The 22,854-nt window shown below is 53.8% G+C and overlaps 1 protein-coding gene across 12 annotated transcripts in view; it reads left to right on the plus strand.

The window, feature by feature from the left end:
* Window positions 1–22,854, plus strand: part of PTPRE (protein tyrosine phosphatase receptor type E) — a 178,591-nt gene that overhangs the window by 151,737 nt on the left and 4,000 nt on the right. For 10 of the 12 annotated variants that reach the window (XM_025274185.3, XM_025274187.3, XM_044935063.2 and 7 more), the window contains 13 exons: window positions 648–724; window positions 1,593–1,629; window positions 3,868–3,965; window positions 7,730–7,849; window positions 9,134–9,297; window positions 11,611–11,746; window positions 12,011–12,160; window positions 12,501–12,594; window positions 13,866–13,942; window positions 14,723–14,857; window positions 18,079–18,204; window positions 19,439–19,605; window positions 21,264–21,399. In XM_025274185.3, the coding sequence (XP_025129970.2) occupies window positions 648–724; window positions 1,593–1,629; window positions 3,868–3,965; window positions 7,730–7,849; window positions 9,134–9,297; window positions 11,611–11,746; window positions 12,011–12,160; window positions 12,501–12,594; window positions 13,866–13,942; window positions 14,723–14,857; window positions 18,079–18,204; window positions 19,439–19,605; window positions 21,264–21,399 (1,517 nt within the window). Of the gene's footprint in view, window positions 1–647; window positions 725–1,592; window positions 1,630–1,653; window positions 2,635–3,867; window positions 3,966–7,729; window positions 7,850–9,133; window positions 9,298–11,610; window positions 11,747–12,010; window positions 12,161–12,500; window positions 12,595–13,865; window positions 13,943–14,593; window positions 14,858–18,078; window positions 18,205–19,438; window positions 19,606–21,263; window positions 21,400–22,854 lie in introns of those variants that run through there. The other 2 variants (XM_025274193.3, XM_044935065.2) reach the window with 2 other exon arrangements.

Consider the following 22,854-nt stretch of genomic DNA (forward strand, 5'->3'; position numbering starts at 1 on the left):
CACACCCACAAATACACACACACACTGCACACACCCACACCATGCACACACACACACACCACTCACACACACAAATACACATACACACCGCACACACCCACACCACACACACACACACAGCCCCCCCTGGTTGGCCCTCACACACTGGAAAATTCTGGAACCACAGGCCGGACTCTTCCAGGCAGTGGTCCATCCTGCACAGTCCGTCCGTGTGAGTCCAGTTAGCTGCCTGCTCCGGGGCAGACCTGAGCATGAGCACTGGGGTCTGGAGTCCCAAGCCCTCAGGCCTGACGCCCACCTGTCCAGAGGTGGACAGGCTCCCCTTCGAAAGCCTGAGAGAGTGGCCCGCGGAAGTGCTCCTGAGGGCCAGCACATCGACTCCTGGGCCCTGAAGCTCTTACCTGTCAGCATCCCCCGGGTGTGTTCAGCTCTTTCTGGGGCCTGGCCTGGCCTGGGTGCCGAGGTGCCGTGTTGGATGGAACAGGTGCGTCCCTGCACCCAGGACACTGAGCATCTCCTGGGAACGTTTAAGAAGGACTTCCCTTCTGTCCCGTGGTCACCATGGTTACGTCCCTCACAGTGTTTAATCCTCCGTGTGATTCCCTGGCCTAATGTCACGGTTTTTGTATTATTGTTTTTTTCTGCAGATGACCATTCCAGGGTGATTTTAAGCCAAGTGGATGGAACCCCGTGTTCAGACTACATCAACGCGTCCTACATAGATGTGAGTACTCCCAGCCCCGTGTGACACTCACACCTGGACCTGGGGGCTGAGTGTGGATGGGGACCACTGGACCCCCTCTTCCCGGGGCCAGGAAGGTAACTTGTCCACACTTTCCTGGACCCGGTGGCCACACCGGCCACCACACAGAGAGCAGGAAAGCACTGGGCCTTTTGAATTAGCATCTATGCTGGGGACTTGTTCCTAAGTTGCAGATAAGCACAGAGGAGGCTCGTTTATGCTGCTGCTGCTTAGCCACTCAGTCATGTCCGACTCTTTGCAACCCCATGGACTGTAACTGACCAGGCTCCTCTGTCCATGGGATTCTCCAGACAAGGATACGGGAGTGGGTTGCCATTTCCTGCTCCACGAGATTTTTCTGCTCCAGGGATCAAACCCAGATCTCCTGCTTGGCAGGCAGATTCTTTACCACTGAGCCACCTGGGAAGCCCATACTCATTTATTTTACTGACCAAACAGAACAGAGGGGACCAGTTAAATAATTTGCAGTAAAATCATATAGAATGGATTATTACGAATCCAGTTTAGTTGAACCTTAAAAGATCATTTGATATAAGTTACGAATTATTGTAAAAATTCAGTATAAGAGAATGTGTGCATATTAACCAATTAAAAAAATATATATCTGTACCTGTGTGTCTGCTTGCATATCTGGAAAGGCAGTCACAGAAAAATACTGGCAAGGGATACACAAAAATAGCATGTTATTTCTGAAACTCCTGGCAAGGTTTCTTCTTGGTTTTCTGTGTTTTCCAAATTCTCCACGACAAATACACGTTACTTTCCTAACCGTAAAGTCCTTCCACAATGACAATTCTGAAAAATCATACATCTGATTTTATTTCTCTAGGGTTATAAAGAGAAGAATAAATTCATAGCCGCTCAAGGTAAGCTCTTCATTAAGTGACGAACGTGATTTTGGTAAAATGACGTGGAAGGCGATTGCTTCCTGACCTGGTACCAACCATCCTGGGGGTTATACAGGCTTTTTGTATGTGCGTGTACTGCTACATTTACATAGCGGATCAGAGTCGTACAGCCTCTCCCGAAGCACGGAAGTGAAAGATGTCATGAATCTCATAGCCTTGATGCTCAATGCGTCTGCTCCACTGGCCAGGGGTGTCCCCTCCCCTGGGAGGTGGTCAGGAATGCGGGCCCCACCCCGACTGGCTGCTGTCCCTGAGTTTGCATCTTAGCCAGCATTCCAGGTCATTCTGCACTGTAGCATTTGAGGAGCATTATACTGTGAAGTGATGACATTCCTCCAGGTCACAGGGCTTCAGACGAGCGCAAGAGCTGGACCTCTGCGTGCGTACGCCCCCGTCTGTGGTCAGGGCAGACAGACAGGGAGGGCGTGGGGGCGTCCATCATACACAGCCACGTCAGGTGTGCAGCCACACGGTGTGTGTGTGCAGAGAGACAGAGACCACGATCTGCTTCTGTGCCTGTATGATTTAAACCCAGACGCCCAACGGTCCAGCGCTTGCCACCTCAGCGTGCTGATACTTGCGTTAGAAATCCTTGAATTTCTCTCTGCCAGCTGAGCTCTACGTGACTTCCAAGTTGTTGGGCTTGGGGAGCAGCAGGGAGGGGAGTAAGTAACTTTCTGGATCAAGCCCATAACCTTGAGGATGCTTTTAGCTGTGAAAGTGTATTAGTCGATGAGTCATGTTCGACTCTTTGTGACCCCATGAACTATAGTCCGCCAGGCTCCCCTGTCCATGGGATTCTCCAGGCAAGAATGCCAGAATGGGTTGCCATGCCCACCTCCAGCGGACCTTCCTGTGAAAGCACACCCTTAAACCTCACACATGATCCTCTGTGTTTCCGAGCACTTTCAATCCAGCATACCAGCGTCTGCCTGCGGCTGTCATCCCCGGGAGCCAGGGCTGGTGAGGCTGGGTGTCAGGGAGCTAACAGTGGATTTCCTGCATATCCTCGTTGCTCGGCAAGAGTCTTTAGAGCAGTGGGTACCAACATTCAGTGTAGATAGCAATCTTAATGCACATTTAAATGCACACACAAAAAATGGGCTTCCTTGGTGGCTCAGATGATAAAGAACCTGCCTGCAATGCTGCAGAGCCAGGTTCAGTCCCTGGGTCAGGAAGATCCCCTGGAGAAGAGAATGGCAACCCACTCCAGTATTCTTGTCTGGAGAATGGACAGAGGATCCTGGTGGGCTACAGTCCCTGGGGTCACAAGGAGTCGGACATGACTGAGCGACTGGCACTTTCACTTGCCCTGAAAAGTAGGGAGGTATACACATAAGCCCACAGTCCATCAGGAACATGCCCAGCTTTCAACGTCAGAAACCCTGGCAAACCCCCGCTGACACCAATGGAAATGTCTTTTTCATTCTTATAAGCAGACATCCAGAGGAAGTAGCCCAGGCTGGGGTGGCAGCACAAGGGAGAGGGGCCTCCTTCATTCCTCCCCTGACCTCCTTAGTGTCATCCTCAGGGTCACAAAGTGGCTGCTGCACCTCCCGGCACTGCTGTCCCTAGTCAGGCAGGAAAGAGAGCAGCAGGCAGAGGACTTTCTTCCAGGACACTACCTTTTGTTCAGACCCCCTCCCCAGGGACTTCAGCCTACGTCTTACCAGACAGCATCACTAGCTGTGAAGGCAGCTGGGAGATGTGATTTTTTTTTTTTTTTTTTCAGAGGAAAGGGGGTTAGACATGGCAGGTGGGTCAGGCAGCCGGCAGCATGTCTCCCTCCCCCACCCCCTCACACAGTCTGATTCAGCAGTTTGGGATGGGAGGTCTTATTCTGAGGCTTCCACAAGCCCCTCCATGGCCACAAACCACTTTGACAGCTTGCAAACCAGCTCCCGTTTCAACAGTGTTTGTGGCCCACGATCATCACCCAACTAGGGGCACTAACTTAGCCCCCAAGGATTTCTCAGCTCCTGGGTGGGCGGGTATCAGGGAGAGAGAGGCAGGGCCAGACGGGGAGACTGCCCCTTACTCCAGTCCTGGGACCCTTCAGGGAGTGAATGGGCCCATCACCCTCTTCCTTGGGGCAGGTAGTGGGGGAGCAGCCGTCTTGAGGCCCAAAGGCCAGGGTGACAGGTCTGGGGCTCGCAGGGACCGCTCTGTCTGACTCGGACCATCCTCTCCTCCCAGGTCCCAAACAGGAGACAGTGAATGACTTCTGGAGAATGATCTGGGAGCAGAAATGTGCAACCATCGTGATGCTGACGAATCTGAAAGAAAGAAAAGAGGTAAGCCCAGCCTGTTCTTCTCAGCTGCTGCTGCTTTGCTCGGGGTACGCTCACCACTTCCTTTTCCCTTCTCCCTCCTGCTTATCACGGCAGACAAAAAAACACAAAACACCTCAGGGCTCACAGCACTTTTATCTTGAAATACGTTGTTTGTGTTCCCAGGATCTCACTGTCCTAGTCAGTCAGTCAGTCAGGTCAGTCGCTCGATCGTGTCCGACTCTGTGCGACCCCACGGACTGCAGCACGCCAGGCCTCCCTGTCCATCACTGACTCTCGAAGTTTACTCCAACTGAGTCGATGATGCCCTCCAACCATCTCATCCTCTGTGGTCCCCTTCTCCTCCCGCCTTCAATCTTTCCCAGCATCAGGGTCTTTTCCAGTGAGTCAGCTCTTCACATCAGGTGGCCAGAGTATTGGAGTTTCAGCCTCAGCATCAGTCCTTCCAATGAATATTCAGGACTGATTTCCTTTAGGATGGACTGGTTGGATCTCCTTGTTGTCCAAGGGACTCTCAAGAGTCTTCTCCAACACCACAGTGCAAAAGCATCAATTCTTCAGTGCTCAGCTTTCTTTACAGTCCAGCTCTCACATTCTAGACCACAATATAAAATGATGGAGGGATTTTCTTCTTTCAGTAGAGAGTCATCCCTGGGTGACCCACCAGTTCTTACACCATGGTGGGAGCAGTGAATTTTAATATAGAAATTTTTTAGAACCTTGGAACATAATATGTTGGGCCTCAGACCATAAAAAAAAAAAAAGTGATTTTCCCCTTATTATTCAGACCAGAGAAATGCCTTGGAAAAAAACAAGGTGTATTGAAGTCATATTGATTTGGTGTGCAATTAGCTGTTTCGACTTCAAAAAGTAATGCATACACATTATAAGAACTTGAAATCTCTATAAAGAAGTGCGAGTCAAGCTGATTGGTTTCCTAAGTGTGCCTCCTGGACAGGACTGCCCTGGGTGGGGTGCAGGCAGTGAGCCACCGGGCAGACCCCTCGTGCAATTCCTGCTGCGATCTGAGGGGCTGCAGGTCATGTCAGGAGATGACATAAAGCATAATGGAGACACAAAATAAAACACAGTATGGACAGTGGAGGTCCAGGAGGGACAGACCCAGATGCGCGGCCAGGCCGAGGCCCTGCTGGGCTCCGTGTCGGGCTCAGAGATGCTGAGGCCTCCTTATGTCCGGGAGGCATTCACTTTTCAACTCCAAGGACACAGACCCCTGTAGAAAAAACTGGGACACAGCATGACTGGGGCTCTGGAGGTGTGGTGGAGAGGGGGACAGCCCCCAACCCTGGTTCCTGGGCCAGGCCAGGCAGGAGGGCTCATGTAGAGGGTGATGGTGCTGCTGGGTCTTGGAGACTGGGGTGCAGGATGGGGGGAGCTATGCCAGATGCAAGCAAAGAGAAGCACTGGGGCGTGTTTGTGAGGCAGGGAGCAATCTGCTGGACCCAGAACCAGGAAGCCCACACCAGGAGCAGAATGGCCAGAAATGCATCAAGGCACCAACCGGCGCTTGCAGCCTGGATATCGGGCTGACGTGGATGGGCGCTCCAGGGCTTCCTCAGCAGTAAGCAGAAGCCTGCGCTTTCGGAAGTGAGCTCACACTCCAGAGTTGAAAGCAGAGCAGGGAGGCAGATGGGACGTGAGCGGCAGGCAGACAGTTCTTCTCGTTCCAGCGTGAGCGCCCGAACAGGGGTGGTGGCAAGCGAGTCAACAGGGAGACGCAGCTCAGTCAGAGACATCTGTCCCAGGCCCTGTGTGGTCCTGGCTCCAGCCAGACATAGGTGTCATCCACCCTCACTCACTGGCTGGGGGCTGGCTGGCCTGTCCCCACGAAAGCCCAGGCCGCTTGGCTAGGGCTCGGGGTAAGGGGGCTGCCCTTTGGGATGGAAGAACTCAGCCAGGGCAGGAGAGGGGAGGCCGGCCGGCAGGGAGGGCAGCCACGAGGTAGCCCCCAGCTCCCTCACCACTAATTTATTTCACCCAGAAAAGCAGCGGAAAAGCCTCCAACCCCACCCCATTTCCGGTCGGGGAGTGGAGAGGGGTTTTCTTTTGTTTCGAAGGGAGCTGAGACAGGGCTGGGGAGGGCCAGCCTCCTCCTCCTCCGTGTGAATCCTGCCCAGGCCCCGTGCGTGCTCTCTTACCGGAAAGAGTGATGGGCAGAAGTAGGGGGTTCCCAGGCAGGGACAGGTTCCGGGGGAGGGGGCGGGGGGGTGCTGTGGGGAAGGTGTCCCCGCGCTCCGAGCAGATGCTGCAGCCCCACGGCCCTGGACGAGGAGGCTGACCTGGAGCCTGGCGTCCCCTGGGACCAGCTGATCTCTGGGCCAGGCTTTCAGGGGCTTGTTTGCAAAGAGACAGAGGAGACCAGTGCAGGGACTGTGGGGCTCGGAAGGCGCCCCCGTCTCCCCCATCAGTCATCTCGTGGCCACATTACTTGACACGCCCCCTCCCCCAGCTCTTTTCTCTGCAGCCTCCTACTGCATTTTTCCACCTCTGTGACTCAGACTCAGCCTGCCTTTGGGCCTCAATTTTCAGTGTCTCAGATAAAATCGTTTCTCAACAGAGTTCCCCTTTTGTTAATTGCTTACACTTCTGTTGTGGTCTCCTTGGCTTCAGCATCCTGGCTCGGTGTTGTGAAAGCTGGCATCTCATGATCTGATGGGGGCGGAGCGGGCGGGTGGGGGCGGGTGGCAGGCGGTGGTGACCGCTGTGTAGACGGGCGTGCCAAGGGCATGAAAACAGAGCACGCCCTGAGCCCTGTGGGGTCTGAGAAGCAGCCCTCGGGTCCTCGAGTGAGAGTCTGTCAAGGAGAGTCTCTGGAGGGTCCCCGGGAGGCCAAGACTGCCCCAAACCATGACCTTCAGGGTGGGCTTCTCCTCAGGGTCCCTTCAGAGCTGCCCAGGGCCAGGCTGCAGGAGGGGAAGTTGGTGGGTGTCATCACACAAGCCCTGGGCTCTGGTAAATACCAGCTGACTCTTGTTTATAGGATTATTAATCCTCGTGGCCTGGCCTGTGAGCTGTGCCTGGTGGGCAATGTCCAGGGTCAATGGCTTGCTGACCCCTGAGGCCATGGAGCAGGGGTCCCCCCATTAGGGGGACCTCATGCCTTCAAGTCCTCCTTGCAGGAGGACGCCCTGGGGTCAGGAACTGGAGGCCCAGTCTCCCCGTCTCGTGTGTGGTCCATTTGTAGTTCTGGGGGAGGGAAAGCAAAGGAAGACCTCTCTGTGACCACCCACCCATCCAGCTCTACAAATGCCTGCATCAGTCTTATCCCTGGTTGGAGAAAAGTCAGGAGCGTTCAACTGACTACAAGTCCATGACTCTTCCACAGAGGGTGGGTGGGATGCAAATTAAGTTCGCCCTTAGCGCTGGGCAGGAAAAATGACCCACCGAGTCCAATGTGCAGTGTTTGGGGAGCACGTGGTCCTCTGGGGCTTGATGAAGCCCCACCCAGGTGAGGCCGCTTCCACGTGAGCCCCCAGCTCTGTAGAGCAGTTCAGCCCGACAGTCTGGTCAGTACGTGTGGTTAGTAAGGGGATGAGTAACCAAGGCATCAGAGGGGTCTGATTCTGGTCTCAGCCCTGCTGTTAACCAGCACCGATGAGACGGAGACGCACCGCCCTGACCTCTGAGGACCGTGTCACTGGAGCTGGCTGTGTGTGAGGCCTTGTGTCTGTGGCCAGGGCAGGGGGCGACGAGGTGATGAAAGGCCCCCCGCAGACCTTCTGTTTCTGTCCACGTGTCCCCCACAGGAGAAGTGCTATCAGTACTGGCCGGACCAGGGCTGCTGGACGTACGGGAACATCCGGGTGTGTGTGGAGGACTGCGTGGTGCTGGTGGACTACACCATCCGGAAGTTCTGCATTCAGTCTGTAAGCATGCGACTTCCTACAGAGGCAGGCTTGCGAGGAGAGGCGCGTGTGTGCTCTACAATAGGGAGCACTTGCCTCACCACACACCCCCCACACCCCCACCCCCAGCAGCTCTCACAAGGGGAGACGAGGCTGGAGGCAGTGCCGGGCAGGGGCGCGGGACGGTCCCTTGTGGGCCACAGATCTGAGTCTACAGGCGGCTGACAGGCAGGACCACATGGCCTTGGGTCAGGGCCTCTGGCTCCCAGAGACCACCTGGGTGGAGGAAGTTGAGACAGTTGGAGCATCCTGGGGGTGTAGGAAGGGGTCCCCCACTCAGTTACACAGGGCCGTTTCACACACTGGCATGGAGACGTGAGGTTTTTCTTTTCTTTTTTTTTTACAGTTTCAAAATTTTATCTGAAACATTTCATTATTTTTCAAACTCTTTTCCTGCTAGTCACTCCTCCCCTGAGATGATTTAAGGCAGCCTTCAATAAAGACACCTGTAGGCGAGGCAGATGAAATAAGAGATTTCAGAGATTAAAAAAAAAATTAGAAAAAAGTGGAAGGTGGTGTTATCAAGAATCAAAGGTAGAGTGATGGGTGTGGTTAGATCACAGAATATGAGCCTGAGCTTCCTAGAAGCCACAGCAAAAGAGGAGAGACGATGAGCTTTATCATATTACTGTCCCTGACCTTGGCCTACCTTCTCCCAGAAACACAAACGTACACACACACACACACACACACTTCCAAATACACTAAATAACTTTCCATGGCTTGGGATGGAGAACCGAACTCCTCGGTTCTGGGTAAGAAGAGTGGAGAGAGGTTTTGAGGGAACGGTTGGGGTGGGGTGGGGTCTCCCAAGGGTAGACCAACCAGATGTTTTCCCAAGCCGCTTTTGAGAGTGAAAGCTTATGCTGTTGGCAGTTACACGGCAACATAAAGTCACGGCAAACTGGGACGCAGTCAGCCTACTGGCCGACGAGTCCGTTAGCCCTGAGGCCAGCTGCAGGGAATTGCCTTGCTGCTGGGGCCTGGCCCAGCCTGGTCCTGGCCCGGGTGACCGCAGACCCTTCTCTGCTGCTCCCGCTGCTATGGGGTCCAGTAAGCATCAGGGTCTCTCACTCTCTGGCGTCCAGCCTTCACTGATGGGCCCCTCTCTGCACGAGTCCCCACGGCTGCTCACGCCTGAACGGCAGAGGGGGACCTCGAGCAAGTGTCCTGGAGCTGTGATGCTAGGGGTGGGGAGAGGGCAGGGGCCGTCCCGCCCGCTCACATCTCCGCGTGTCCGCACAGCAACTCCCTGATGGCTGCAAAGCGCCTCGGCTGGTCTGCCAGCTGCACTTCACCAGCTGGCCCGACTTCGGGGTGCCTTTCACCCCCATCGGCATGCTCAAGTTCCTGAAGAAAGTGAGGACGCTCAACCCCGCGCATGCCGGGCCCATCGTGGTCCACTGCAGGTGCGTGTGGGGTGGGGCCAGGCGGCCCCAGGAAGGATACAGCCTCCAGTGGGACAATGACCAGTGGGTGGACATCAGGGTGGGCAGAGGGGCGGCTGGGGTGACCTGAGAGTACCTCCCAGATACCGGAAGCAGCTCAGAGAATCCCTCAGGGCGAGAGCTGAAGGGATGCTCTCCGTCCGGGGAGGCAGAGCCTTTCATCAGTACCACCTGTCAGGGAACCTTAGTATCAAAAGCAGACAAGCGCCTTGTGACCCGGCACTGCACGCTCCTCTGAGCCACTGGCTTTGCAGAGTCTGGGGCGTGGTCCAGCCCCGCCTGGCCCTCTCAAGGGGGCAGCCCCCATTCTTGCTCAGACTCCCTGAAAGCCAGAGTTGGTGTGTCGCTTCCACTGAACACCTGTGTGGCAGATTTAGAGCCCCTGTGTCCCTGGAGGGCAGGTGCCTTTTGTCCCTGGCCGGGCCGTGATACTCGGAATGACCCCACCTGTAACAGCCGGAAACCCCGTGTCCAGTGGAGAGTGACAGCCGGTGAGCAGGACCATCCGTCCTCCAGCAGGGAGGGCAGGGCCACCGGCCTGAGTCCCTGCACAGGGAAACCCCTCGGAGGCGCGGACCCACGGTGGCCCCAGCTAGAGGGGACACTGGTCAGCAGCGTGTCCTCAGGGCGGAGAGTTTGAAAGGCCCACAGCAGGCAGGCGCACTCCTGTTCGCGTCAGCTGACAGTCGGCCGGCTGGGCTCCAGACGGCAGGGATGAAGGAGCCGCCTCTGCGTGGGGTCAGGGCTGGCTGCAGGGAGCAGTTCAGCTCTGTTTTGTTCTGATGCCTCCAGATTCCCTGGTGCTAGTGGAACCTCAGCTCCTGGCCCCTCCCCTGCCCGCCTCCCCGCTTGCTGTGGTGCTGGGGCAAGCCATTTGCCCTTCATCTTGGTTTCCGCCCTCCGCTGTCTGTGGCCCCTTCCACGCACCTGTTGGGTGGGCTGTCTTGACCTGGCTCTACACCTGACAATCGTCTCCTTCTTTATTTGTAAAGAACTAAGACTCCTGAAGGAACCCCTCATGTCTCGTCCGCTCTCCCCTCCCTGTGATGAGCAGGGAGTCTCCAATGGGGCAGGTCTTCACTGCCTGCCTAGTGCCATTTTGGAGACAAGCTGGAAAGAGTGGTGCCATCCTCCCTGCCAAAAGAGGAACATGGTTGGGTGGGGTGCTTCATTCCTTCAGTTGTGAACCTTCTGTTTAAAAGATGACTTTCTTTTTTTAAAAGAGGCTAATGCTGCAGCGGGTTGGGGTGCTGGGGGCAAGCCCAGTTCAACCTAGTGATCCTGCACCCATGGCTGCTGTGTGCAGTTGTGGTCTGGACCATTAGGGGTTTTTTTCATCCTGTGGATGTTGGCTGAGTTTGTTTTTATACCTGCTGAGTCCTGGGTGTTGGGGAGACACATATGGACGGCCTGCAGTGGTTGGAGGGGATCTAGATGGACAGGTAGGGTGGAGGTGGGAGGATGTGCAGAGACCGCCGTGGAGAGACCATTGGGGAGAAAGGAAACCCAGCCCAGAAGTGGCATCGAGCAGCTTCTCGAGGAAGGAGACCTCTCAGTGGAGCTCCTGAGCACCAGCTGGCCCCAGCCAGCCCGGGGTTCAGGGTTGGCGTCCCAGACAGAGCCAGTTGGTGCCCCAATTTATATGACCTTGGCTCTAGGGCCAACAGACCTGGCCTGGAGTCCTTCTTTCTTATGAAGAACCTGGAAAACCACATCAAGTACGACAATAAAAAAAAAAATCCAGTTGCACAAGTAATAATGAGGAGACAGCATTCGGTAATAGAAGAAAAATTACCAGTACAATTCACACAAAGCTTAGACAGCGGCCCTTTTCCATAAGCCTGTTAGCAGTCTCCAGTCCACCTGCAATTGAGGGACCTGCAGGAGACGCGGGTTCGATCCCTGGATTGGGAAGATCCCCTGGAAGAGGAAAGAGGAAATGGCAACCCTCTCCAGGATTTCTGCCTGGAGAATCCCATGGACAGAGGAGCTTGGTGGGCTACAGTCTCTAGGGTCTCAGAGTCAGACAGGACCGCAGTGACAGCTCGCTGGCCCTTGAAGGAAATTTGAGATCTTGTCCCTGAGATTTGGTGCCCTCCGGTGGCCTTACCTGGATTTGTCTTTATTAACGGAGGGAGGTTTGTGTGCCGTGAAGAGGTTCGTCTTCATTGAAGGCGGCGTGTCCTCCGGTCCGGACTGCAGGCATGTTCCGAGGTCCCGTCATCGCAGTGGGGACAGGGGACTCACGATGTGGCCTCTTTCTCTCTCCCCAAGTGCGGGTGTGGGCCGGACGGGCACCTTCATAGTGATCGACGCCATGATGGACATGATGCATGCAGAGCAGAAGGTGGATGTCTTTGACTTCGTGTCCAGAATCCGCAATCAGCGGCCTCAGATGGTTCAGACAGACGTGAGTCATGCCCTCCTCTGGCCCAGCCACCTGTGCTGGTGTGAGCTTGGCTCAGCAAACCCTGACGCCCCGGGACATGAGTCAGGTGCATGCAGAGTGGTGCCTGACCAGGACCATGTCACCCCGGCCCTCGGCAAGGCCGCAGATGGTCACTACAGACAGCCCTTAATCTGATGTTCCCCCCAACCCCTTACCCTTTGCACAAAGAGAAGGGTCCCCCTACTCCAGGGGCCCCCCTTGGAGTCCATCTGGGTCTCCCCGCAGATGCAGTACACGTTCATCTACCAAGCCTTACTGGAGTACTACCTCTACGGGGACACCGAGCTGGACGTGTCCTCCCTGGAGAAGCACCTTCAGGCGCTGCACGGCCCCACCGCCCACTTCGACAAGATCGGGCTGGAGGAGGAGTTCAGGGTAAGCACCAACCTGCTCTCAAGGAGGACCAGCTCCATTCACACAAAGCTGCTTACAGCTGCTTCCTCCCTTAGGAATCCCTGGAAAAGCAAGGGGGTCCGTCCTGCCCGTGACTTTCAAGGGAAGAACAACGGGGACTTTCAGAGCTCTGCAGCCATGTTGCGGGTGGGGGGAATATCGTACATCACATTTTATTTCCGAAGACTCGGGCCATGTCCAGAGATGGAGACAGGCATTTCCTCTGAGCGGGTGTCCTTGATGGCAGTGGGGTTAGAAGGCTGAGCAGTCTCTTGGGAATGTCAGGGTTTTAACTGCGTGGCTGTGTCTCTCTTGGCTGCAGAAACTGACAAACGTCCGCATCATGAAGGAGAACATGAGGACAGGCAACCTGCCCGCAAACATGAAGAAGGCCAGGGTCATCCAGATCATTCCATGTAAGGGGCCTCCCGTGGAGGGTAGGCCCTCGCGGCAGGCGCTGTCGGGCGGGTATCCTGGGGCTTCAGTCGCTGGAAGGTTGTTGACCACCCGCTCCTGTAAACCAGGGATCTGGGGCGGGGTGTCCTCGGGGAGCTCTGTCAAGTGTGGGGAAGAGAATGCCCACCTGTGAAGACATGAGTGACCTAGGCTGTCCCACGGGTGTCAGGCAGGCATCTTGTGACCTGGACTTGGAGGCAGGACAGGGAGGGGGACTTCCTGGAAATGGAAAGATGAGCTTCGGGCCTGACGTGGTGCCTCCTGATTCTACGAGATGCCATCCTGTCTTCCCCCAAGCCTGGGTGGAGGCACAACACCCCCCTGTACACAGAGTGGGGTCCTGGCCCACGCTGTGCAGCCGGACCCGAAGGGAACTCAGCTGAGACCTTCCAGGGAGAGGCCTTGGGGCTGGCACACCGTGGGCAAGGGAGGCATCGGGCGCTGGGCGGCCTGAGGTCTAGGGGGATGGAAAGCCTACAGGCCTGGTAGGAGCAGAGGCATCGGAGGAACCCCAGGGGGAGAGAGGAGGCGGAAGGGCTCACCCAGACCTCCCCTCCACATCCCCTCCTGGACTCCAGCTCCTGCAGCAGCAGGCCCTCACGTGGACCTGCCCAGGCCGGCAGTGCGTGGGGCTGGGCAAGCCCTCTCCAGCCTCAGACCCCGGGGGCTCTATGGCTGTGATGCCTCTGGCAGGCTACACCAACTTGCCTGGCCGGCCACACTCCTTTGACACCTTAAGTTTACTTTAATGCTTACATTTTGGTATGAATGACCTCAATTTAGGGCTTCCCTGGGAACTCAGCTGGTAAAGAATCTTCCTGCCATGCAGGAGACCCAGGTTTGATTCCTTGATCGGGAGGATCCCCTGGAGAAGGGATAGGCTACCTGCTCCAGTATTCTTGCCTGGAGAATCCCCAAGGACGCTGGAGCCTGGCGGCCTACAGTCCACGGGGTTCCAATGAGTCAGACACAACTGAGCGATTAAGCACAGCCCAGCACCTCAATCTATGACTGATGAAGACAATGAGTCAGTTATTTGAGAACTTTGCTCACAAAACACAGCTTCCCCCGGCCACTTGAAGGAACCTAGTTTAGGAAGGAAACTTTCCAAGGGGTTGATTGTATTTAGTGATTTTATCCATAAGTTTTGTCTCAGAAGCTCCTAACAGCGAGTTCAAGTTTGCCAGGCAGGATGGGGTCGCTTCTGACCCAGGGGATGCACTCTTTACAGACGACTTCAACCGCGTGATTCTCTCCATGAAGAGGGGCCAGGAGTATACGGACTACATCAATGCGTCCTTTATAGACGTAAGTGCCGGGTCCCCGCCGAGCCTGCGTGCCTGGCAGGACGACAGCTCCCTTCCCCCGTGATCACAGTCTCTTCAGCTACTTGCTTTCACAATCGGAAAGGGTGGACACGCCCCCAGAAAGCCAAACCAGTTCATTAGCAAACACTTGCTTAAAAAAAAAAAATGAATAAGGAACTTTGAAGTAGAGGATGTACATGCACTTTTAAATAATTGGCTGCTTTTCCATTCTGCCTTTAATACGTCGTAGCTTCCCTTTTGCTCGGCTCTTACACTCCAGCCCTGTGTCCCTGCTCACACGCGCTTTCTGCCCTGTGACCACAGTTCAGTTCAGGCCCCATCACAGCCTGCCTTGTGCAGAGCGGAGCTGAATGGGTGGAGACAGCATTGCAGTCAAGTCTGCGCACGGATTCTGGTTTACAGACGAGAGAACGCTGTGCCGGAGGGGGGTCACGCGGGCCCCAAGCCAGGACCGGGGAATTAACTCACTTCCTCTAACTCCGCACCCTCTCTGCCCTGCCTTGATGCTAAGTTAGCTGTGACATGTACAGATGCATTAATAGAATCGAAGCCAGTCCAAGCAAGGGTCCTGTTACATCCATACAGAGGTGAAGGGGCCCCTTGATCTGTTTTCTGGGCGCGTGCCATCTAGGTCTCGGCTCAGGCCCCGGAAGCCTGAATGCAGTCCCTCCTGCAGCCCTGGGCTGTCCTAAAGCCACATGTCCCAGCGTGGGAGAGCGGTGGCAGGAAGCCGGACTTGAACCTGTGCTCCCATTTGAAGGGCTACCGGCAGAAGGACTACTTCATCGCCACGCAGGGGCCCCTGGCGCACACGGTGCAGGACTTCTGGAGGATGGTCTGGGAGTGCAAGTGCCATGCGATCGTGATGCTGACCGAGGTGCAGGAGAGAGAGCAGGTCAGCCCACCCCGCCCCAGCCGCCTCTGGGTCCGCTCACACCCACCAGGTGCAGCCCACCCGACGGGCTCCCTGTCCCCTGGGAATGCCTCACCTGCCATCGGCTGTGAGGCCAGGCCACGACTACTGAGGAGGGAGAGAGGCTGCAAATGAAAAAGGTTTTATTTCAACTCCTCCCCCCGCCAACTCCAGTTCATTGTAACTACCCACTGGCTGTTGTTCTTAGCCTATATTTTATTTAAAGTGAAGTCGCTCAGTCGTGTCCGACTCTTTGCGACCCCATGGCCTGTAGCCTACCAGGTTCCTCCATCCATGAGATTTTCCAGGCAAGAGTACTGGAGTGGGCTACCATTTCCTTCTCCAGGGGATCTTCCTGACCCAGGGATAGAACCCTGGTCTCCCGCATTGTAGGCAGATGCTTTACCGTCTGAGCCACCTTTAACCTGCCTTGAATTTCTGGCATTTTGTGTTTGCCACAAATACATATTTGATCACAACCTGTTGAAGGAAAAGACCTTTACTCACTTTTCTTGGGACAAAAAGACAGAGGTATTGAAATGTGTGCCTAATTAATATAGTCCTGGTAGAAGTGGATGGGTTAAATATTTCTTTTCTCCCAGAGATCCATCCAGAGGCACATAGTCTTCTTGTTTTTATTTAATAGCATCATAAACACTTTTGAGCCCATCATCCAATTGAGAAACCAAACTTTTGCTGATAACATATACTTACCTAGGTGTTCTCCCAAGAGGTATCCACTACCCTGAATTTGTGGGGTTTTACTTCTTTGCTTTTTTAAAAACAGTTTTGTTGAGATATAACACACATATCATGCAATTCCTCTTTCTAAAAGGTATGGTTCAGTGGTTTTTAGTATATTCACAGAGTTGTACAACATCACTAATTCCAGATCATTTTCATCACCTGAAAAGAAACCCCATACCCATGAATGATCACTACCTACTCCCTCCTCACAATCCCTGCAACCACAGATTAGTTACTTTCTGACTATGAATTTGCCTCATCTGGACATTTCATATAAATGGAATCATGCCACCTATTTTTCGTGATTGAGCACTTTCACTTAGCATGTTTATAAGGCTCATTCATGAATCAGTTCCTCACTCTTTTTTTTTAAATAGTATGGCCCTAAATTTTGTGTATTCATTCACTAGTGTTTGGACATTTGGGTTGTTTCACTCTGGGCTGTTACGAATACTGTTTTGAACATTCATGGACAAGTTTTTACGTGGACACATAGTTTTATTTCTCTTAGGTAGATGCCTGGGGCTGGAACTGCTGGGGCCTGTCATAACTTTATTGCAAACTCATATCACTTAACTGTGCAAGCAGCAGCCCCACCAGTAATGTACAAGTGTCCCAGTTTCTCCCCCTCCTCATCAACACTTATAATTACCTTTTTAATTAAGCCCTCCTAGTGGGTGTTTCCTTAGCTTTTTAAGAAATCTTTTTTTATCGAGTAAATATATTCCTAACGGAGCTACTGTTTAGTTTTGTCTGCTTTTCAACTTCATATAAGAGGGCACCACTAAGGTGTACAACGGGGCTTCCCTGGTGGCTCAGCTGGTAAAGAATCCACCTGCAAGGCAGGAGACATGGGTTCAATCCCTGGGTTGGGAAGATCCCCTGGAGAAGGGAGGGCTACCCACTCCAATATTCCGGCCTGGAGAATTCTACAGACTGTACAGTCCATGGGGTCACAAGGAGTCAGACACAACTGAGTGACTTTCACACAAGGTATACGGTCTTCCGAGACTTGACTTTTCCGCTCCAAGTTATGCGTTCGATATCTTGCTGTGTTGCTGCCTGTAACTGTGGGTCATTCATCATTATTTCCTGATGCTCCATGACACAAACTGTACATCCTGCATCCACTGACTTGCCCCTCCTTCTGTCACGGGCATTTGGGTTGGTTTCATTTTGTTGTTTTACAAACAGTGCTGTGGGTCCTTTCTCGTATGTGTCCCATGACGTGCGCGGAATTGTACGGTTCAGAGACAAAAACGCCACGTTGGAGAGTGTGTGAACGTTTGAGTTGGCAGGGCAGTTCCTAACGACTTTCCAAAATAGTTATGGTTTTCAAAGCAGACCCTGGATGAACGTCATTCATCTACATGCCTAGGATGGCCTGGCAGCCTCATTTTTGTTTTTAGGTATAAATATCCTCTCTGCGGCCTTGATTTACATCTCTCTGATCCCTCTGAGGTCAGGCATCACTGCATGTTCATGCCTTTCACTCATTTTTCTTGTGGGTTGTTTGCACTTTTCTGATCGGTTTAGAGGATTTCTTTATATATTCTTGGCACTGATTCCTTGTTGCTTTTATGTATTGCAAGTATCTCATCTCAGTTGATGGCCTGTCTTTTTACTCTCTCAATGTCTGTTGGAGTTCCCCAAGTGGTTCGGTGGTAAAGAATCAGCCTGCCAATGCAGAAGATGCTGGTTTGATCCCTGGGTGGGGAAGATTCCCCTGGAGGAGGAAATGGCAACCCACTCCAGTATTCTTGCCTGGAAAATCCTATGGACACAGGAGCCTGGTGGGCTACAGTCCATGGGGTCGCAAAAGAGTCAGATACAACTTAGCGACTTAATACAAACAAAATGTTTATTGATGACATAGGGTTAATTTTAACATAATCTGATGTTGAGATCTTCTTTGTCATGGTTGGTTAGCTCTTTGGGGTTCTTGTTTGGTAAACCTGTACCCTAAAATGAAAAGATATTTTTTCTAAGGCATTCACAGTTTTATTTTTGACTTCAAGTATTACCCTGTCTTGGTTTGTCTTTATTAAACTTCAAGTCTGCCATATACAGTCGTGCAGGTTGCACACTGCCCAACTCCAGGAGGGGCTGGGGCATTCATATCAGCCCAGGCAGCTGAGCCATGCAGGTGAGTTAGGGCTCCAGCTCGCTTTTCCGTACAGAGAGCAGACTCTCCAGTTCCAGTTACTGGCTGGCCCCTCCTCTGTGTCCTGTTCAGTGTCTGTTCTGCAGACATACACGTGTCTGTTCCTGGACTGTCTGCTTTGTTCCCTTGGTCAGCAGGCACTGGTAGCATTCATATATATGTTCATGAGTTATTTTCCTGTTCAGATGAAATACATTAAATAGTTTCACAGCATGCCTGCATCCTATTGTTAAAACTGCTGGCAGCAAATTCTTTATTATGAGACTCAAAACATTTTTATTTTATCCCCCAGGATAAATGCTACCAGTATTGGCCAACAGAGGGCTCAGTGACTCACGGAGAAATAACTATCGAAATAAAGAGCGATACCCTTTCTGAAGCCATCAGCATACGAGACTTCCTGGTCACCTTCAATCAGGTATCGTTGCCAGAAACCTTTAGTCTCTTGTGGACAGAACACCCTGCAGCCATCGTGTGGGCTCTGTCTTTGTGCCAGAATGTCCTGTCCCTCAGACTTTTCCAGATCCCCACGTTCGTGTCAGTGGTCAGTATGGGCAGTCGGCAGCCGTGTTACCAAGTGGCTGATCTCCCGTAAGATTTCACTTCCATGATCGTCCCCCAGCTCCTTGCTGGAGCCCAGGGATGGTGGGGCCAGGTACCTGACTCCACGAGGCGTCCTACCCTGCCCAGTCCCTGGGAGAAACAACCGTGGGTCAGAGAGCAGGAGGAATGAATGGGTGACGCCTCAGAGACCTCCCAGGCTTCTCTGCCAGACCCCTTCTCAGAGCCTCCCAGCACCCCTCCACCAGCCAGGTCTTGGGAACTCTCCCTATGTGTCAACCATGGGTAAAATGACCTACCTATGGGATCTGATTCCAAGCTCAAGACAGTCAGTACAGAGAAACCCAGCTTTGCCCAAAGACTTGGTTTCCTCCACATGGATCGCAGAAAGACCCAGGGCCCCTAGACTCTGAAACTCCTCATCCCCAGCCTTGAAGAGACATGGTAGGTCCTGAAAGTCAAAGTCACCCAGTCATGTCCAACTCTTTGCAACCCCATGGACTATACATTCCGTGGAATTCTCCAGGCCAGAATACTGGAGTGGGTAGCCTATGCCCTTCTCCAGGGGATCTTCCCAATCCAGGGGTCGAACCCAGGTCTCTCACATTGCAGGCGGATTCTTTATCAGCTGAACCACAAAGGAAATCCAAGAATACTGGAGTGGGTAGCTATCCTTTCTCCAGGGAATCTTCCCAACCCAGGAATCGAATTAGGGTCTCCTGCATTGCAGGCAGATTCTTAACTGAGCTATCAGGGAAGTGGGTCCTGGCTTCTTACAAAACACGGATGATTCTTGTCATCTCAAGCAAAACTGCCCAGGATCCCATAATGGTCTGGCAGGCCCTGGGGGCTCCAGGGAGCATCCTTTGACTGTTGTGACCCCCACCCAGAAGGAAGCACAGCTGGCCTTCTGCTTTAGGGTGACCACAGCCTACGAGCAGCCAGCATCTGGGAGGCCAGCCAGATGAGAACTCCGCGGGCTGCTCGAGATTGTGGCCTGAATCCCCCCCACCCCACCGCCCAGGTGGGGTTGGGAGGACGGCCAGGTGACTGAGACTGCTCAGCCCTGAGACGCTCTTCCCACCCTGCAGCCCTTGGCCCGGCCGGAGGAGCAGACGCGGATGGTGCGGCAGTTCCACTTTCACGGCTGGCCCGAGATTGGGATCCCGGCCGAGGGCAAAGGCATGATCGACCTCATCGCGGCCGTGCAGAAGCAGCAGCAGCAGACCGGCAACCACCCAATCACCGTGCATTGCAGGCAAGTGGGCCCTGGGGCGCCCCCCTCCTGGTGGGCCGGACGCGGACCACACCCAGTCCACTGCTCCCCTCAGCACCATTTCCCTGGACTGTCTTCTTCACCTTCCCCTGCTCCCAGACTTAACACAAATGCATAAATATCATCCTAGACTTGCAGAAGCATTTGGTGAGAAGGAGTCAGGAAGCGATTCAGACACATTTCTTTGTGCTTTTTAAGTCATCAAAAAAAAAAGACACATTTCCTAGCATAGCTCAGACAAACCCTGAACTTGAATTATCTTTGTTTTGAAAGACTAGCAGGGCTCTGGCTGGCATGCCCACCCAGCACAGCAGGAAGCTTTTCTTGAACTACTCAGGGATGTCCAGGCCAGGGTCCATAACAGAGGGTCCGCAGCCCCAGCCCATCCTGACACCACTCAGCCTGGCTCCCAAGCCCCACACACCCGACCGTGAGCAGAGGGACCCACGGGGGGGCACCTGGACACAGCAGGACACCTCCCCAGCAAGAACCTTGATAAACAGCTTTATGAGGCAGAGGGTGAATCCTATGGAGACATGCCAGCTCTCCTTCCTTCTGGGCCAGGCCTCCCTGCTGGCAGGGACCTTGACCACCCTTGCAAAACTCTTCCTGTGGGAGCTTGGGGTGTCTGATCTTGGGGTGGGGTCTGATTTGCTTCTAAGACTACACCTCTGTGCCTCTGTCTACATGTGGCTCCCATTTTTCTGACTGCCATTCGCCCCCACCCGCTTACCCCTCGTGTCAACAAAGCCCAGCTTAACCTGGAGGATTGGTCGGGCCGCTTTCCTGACCTTGGGCCCAGAGATGCGCCCTTCGGGCACGGCCAGCAGGGGGTGCACACACCTAGGTTTTCAGTCCCTGGTGCCTTCCTAGATGTCCTTTAGAATAAATGAGAACTGAGTTCCTTCTTGTTCCGCCTCCGCAAACCCAGACTGAACGTTGTGGGTGTCGGGCACCAGGGATGCCAACAAAGGTGAGCGAAACCCACAGTCGGGATTTGGGGCCCCCATGGGAACTCTGCATCCACTGAGGGCTCCGTGGAAGGGGCCAGCCAGGCCTGCCTCTGTTAGGCCTGCTCTCTCTCCCAAGAGGGTCTGCTTCCGCAGGGTTTATCCAAATGATCCTTCTAAGTAGAGGAGATGCAGACCCTCACTGTCGGGAAGGGTCAGTTATCTGACCCTTCCTGCCGGGGCTGTCCTTTGTCCAAGCAACCCTTCCATCCACCTGCATGCCTCCCATCTCGGACCGTGGTCCCTGCACACACGGGGAGTCTGGGCCAGGATTGCAGCTCCCTACACCTGAACCGGGAGGGGTTTCACTCCTAAGAAGTTTCCAGGTGATGGAGCTGCTGCCAGTCCAGGGGCCATCCTCTGAGAGTCCCCCCACAAAGAGGAAGGGAAATGGGTCCACCAGCTTGAAAACTCGTCACCGGTTCTGATCTGACTCATGTTACATTTAGGCACGTTCTTGAGGACTTCTGTGTTTGCTGACTATCAGTCCAGAGCCAAGCTACATATAAAATGGTCATTAAAGAGCCAAGCTCCGGTCATTCAGCGCTGGCGTGCAGGGCCTGGTGGAGGCTGTGAATTTCTCATGCCCGCGGGCGAGTTTCGGTGTCTTACTCCGTGTTCTCTCTGCAGTGCTGGAGCTGGGCGGACGGGGACTTTCATAGCACTCAGCAACATTCTGGAACGGGTCAAGGCTGAGGGGCTTTTAGACGTATTCCAAGCTGTGAAGAGTTTACGACTTCAGAGGCCACACATGGTGCAGACCCTGGTAAGAAACGGCTTCCAGAGGAGTTGAGAATTGTCTCATGTTGCATTTGATGTATGTTGCACTGAAGGAGTTCAAGTCCACCAGGAAGGAAGGAGGGAGGTTACGTTTCTAGGACAGAGAGCTGAAAGTCCCAGACAGCATACAGTCAAGCTTCACAGACTCCCTTCCTCCCTTGCATTGGGGTGGGGTCTGTCCCCTGGGCAGACATGTGAGGAGGGGCATAGCCCTGGCTTTGGATGATAAGACCTATTGGACAGAGGCCCAGCTGCGCGTCAGCAAACTGTTCCTGCAGATTCCAGTCTACGCTTACAGACGTAGATGTTCACAAGCGGCGGTGACATTTACAGTCCTGATTCTTGCCATCTTCTGCCTTCCACAGGCCACGTGGACTCTTGTCCTTGGCTGGGTCTCACTCAGCCTCCAGACACCACCCAGGGGACTTAAGGAATCCATGCAGAGTGCAGTTGCCCATAGGTTTTCCTTCATCCCGTGGTGAAAACCCACCCTTTCTGGTTTTCAGAAGAGATGCCTCCCTACCAAATTCAGTGATTGTCCTGCAACAGCAAGTTCAGTTTTCAAGACTATTATAACCCGTTGCTTTTCCCAAGAAAAGTGAAAGTGTTTATCATGTCCGAATCTTTGAGACCCCCCACCATGGACTGTAGCCCACCAGGCTCTTCTGTCCATGGGATCCTCCAGGCAAGAACACTGGGGCAGGTTGCCATGCACTTCTCCAGGGACATATTTATTTTCCCCAGTTCAGTTCCAGTTCAGTTCAGTTGCTCAGTTGTGTCCGACTCTTTCTGACCCCATGAACTGCAGCACGCCAGGCCTCCTACTCCATCACCAACTCCTGGAGCTTACTCAAACTCATGTCCATTGAGTCAGTGATGCCATCCAACCATCTCATCCTCTGTCGTCCCCTTCTCCTCCCACCTTCCATCTTTCACAGCATCAGCGTCTTTTCCAATGAGTCAGTTCTTCGCATCAGGTGGCCAACATATTGGAGTTTTCCCCAAGGCTTCTATCTTAGGACTTGCCCTCCCAGGCCCCTGGCACAGCCCACTGGTTCTCTATGCTCACTCAGTCCTGATGCAGGCACTTTCTCTTTCCTTCCAAGGGCTGGGTGACTGGGTGGGATCTTAGTAGCTGGAAGGGAGGACCCTGTAGTGACTCTTGACTCTCCCAACACCCCTGCAACCACAGGACATCAGCTTTTGGCTCCGTCTTTCTTTCCCTGCAAAGCACAGCTCTGTCCTATGCTGGCTGGACTGAGATCCCAGAAGGGCTAGACGGGCTAATGTTTGGCCTCTTCCAATCCAAAGGCTGGTAGATTCTTGTTCAGTGTGAATTTAGGTAAGAGGCTGAACCCAAGGTGCTGGGAAAGAAGAGGAGGGGGCTAGGAGCCTCCCTTGGGCCCCCTGCTTCCCCAGCTCCCATATTCACTGGCTCAGC

Source organism: Bubalus bubalis, chromosome 23, assembly GCF_019923935.1.
Source record: "Bubalus bubalis isolate 160015118507 breed Murrah chromosome 23, NDDB_SH_1, whole genome shotgun sequence".
NCBI classification, from domain to species: Eukaryota; Metazoa; Chordata; class Mammalia; order Artiodactyla; family Bovidae; genus Bubalus; species Bubalus bubalis.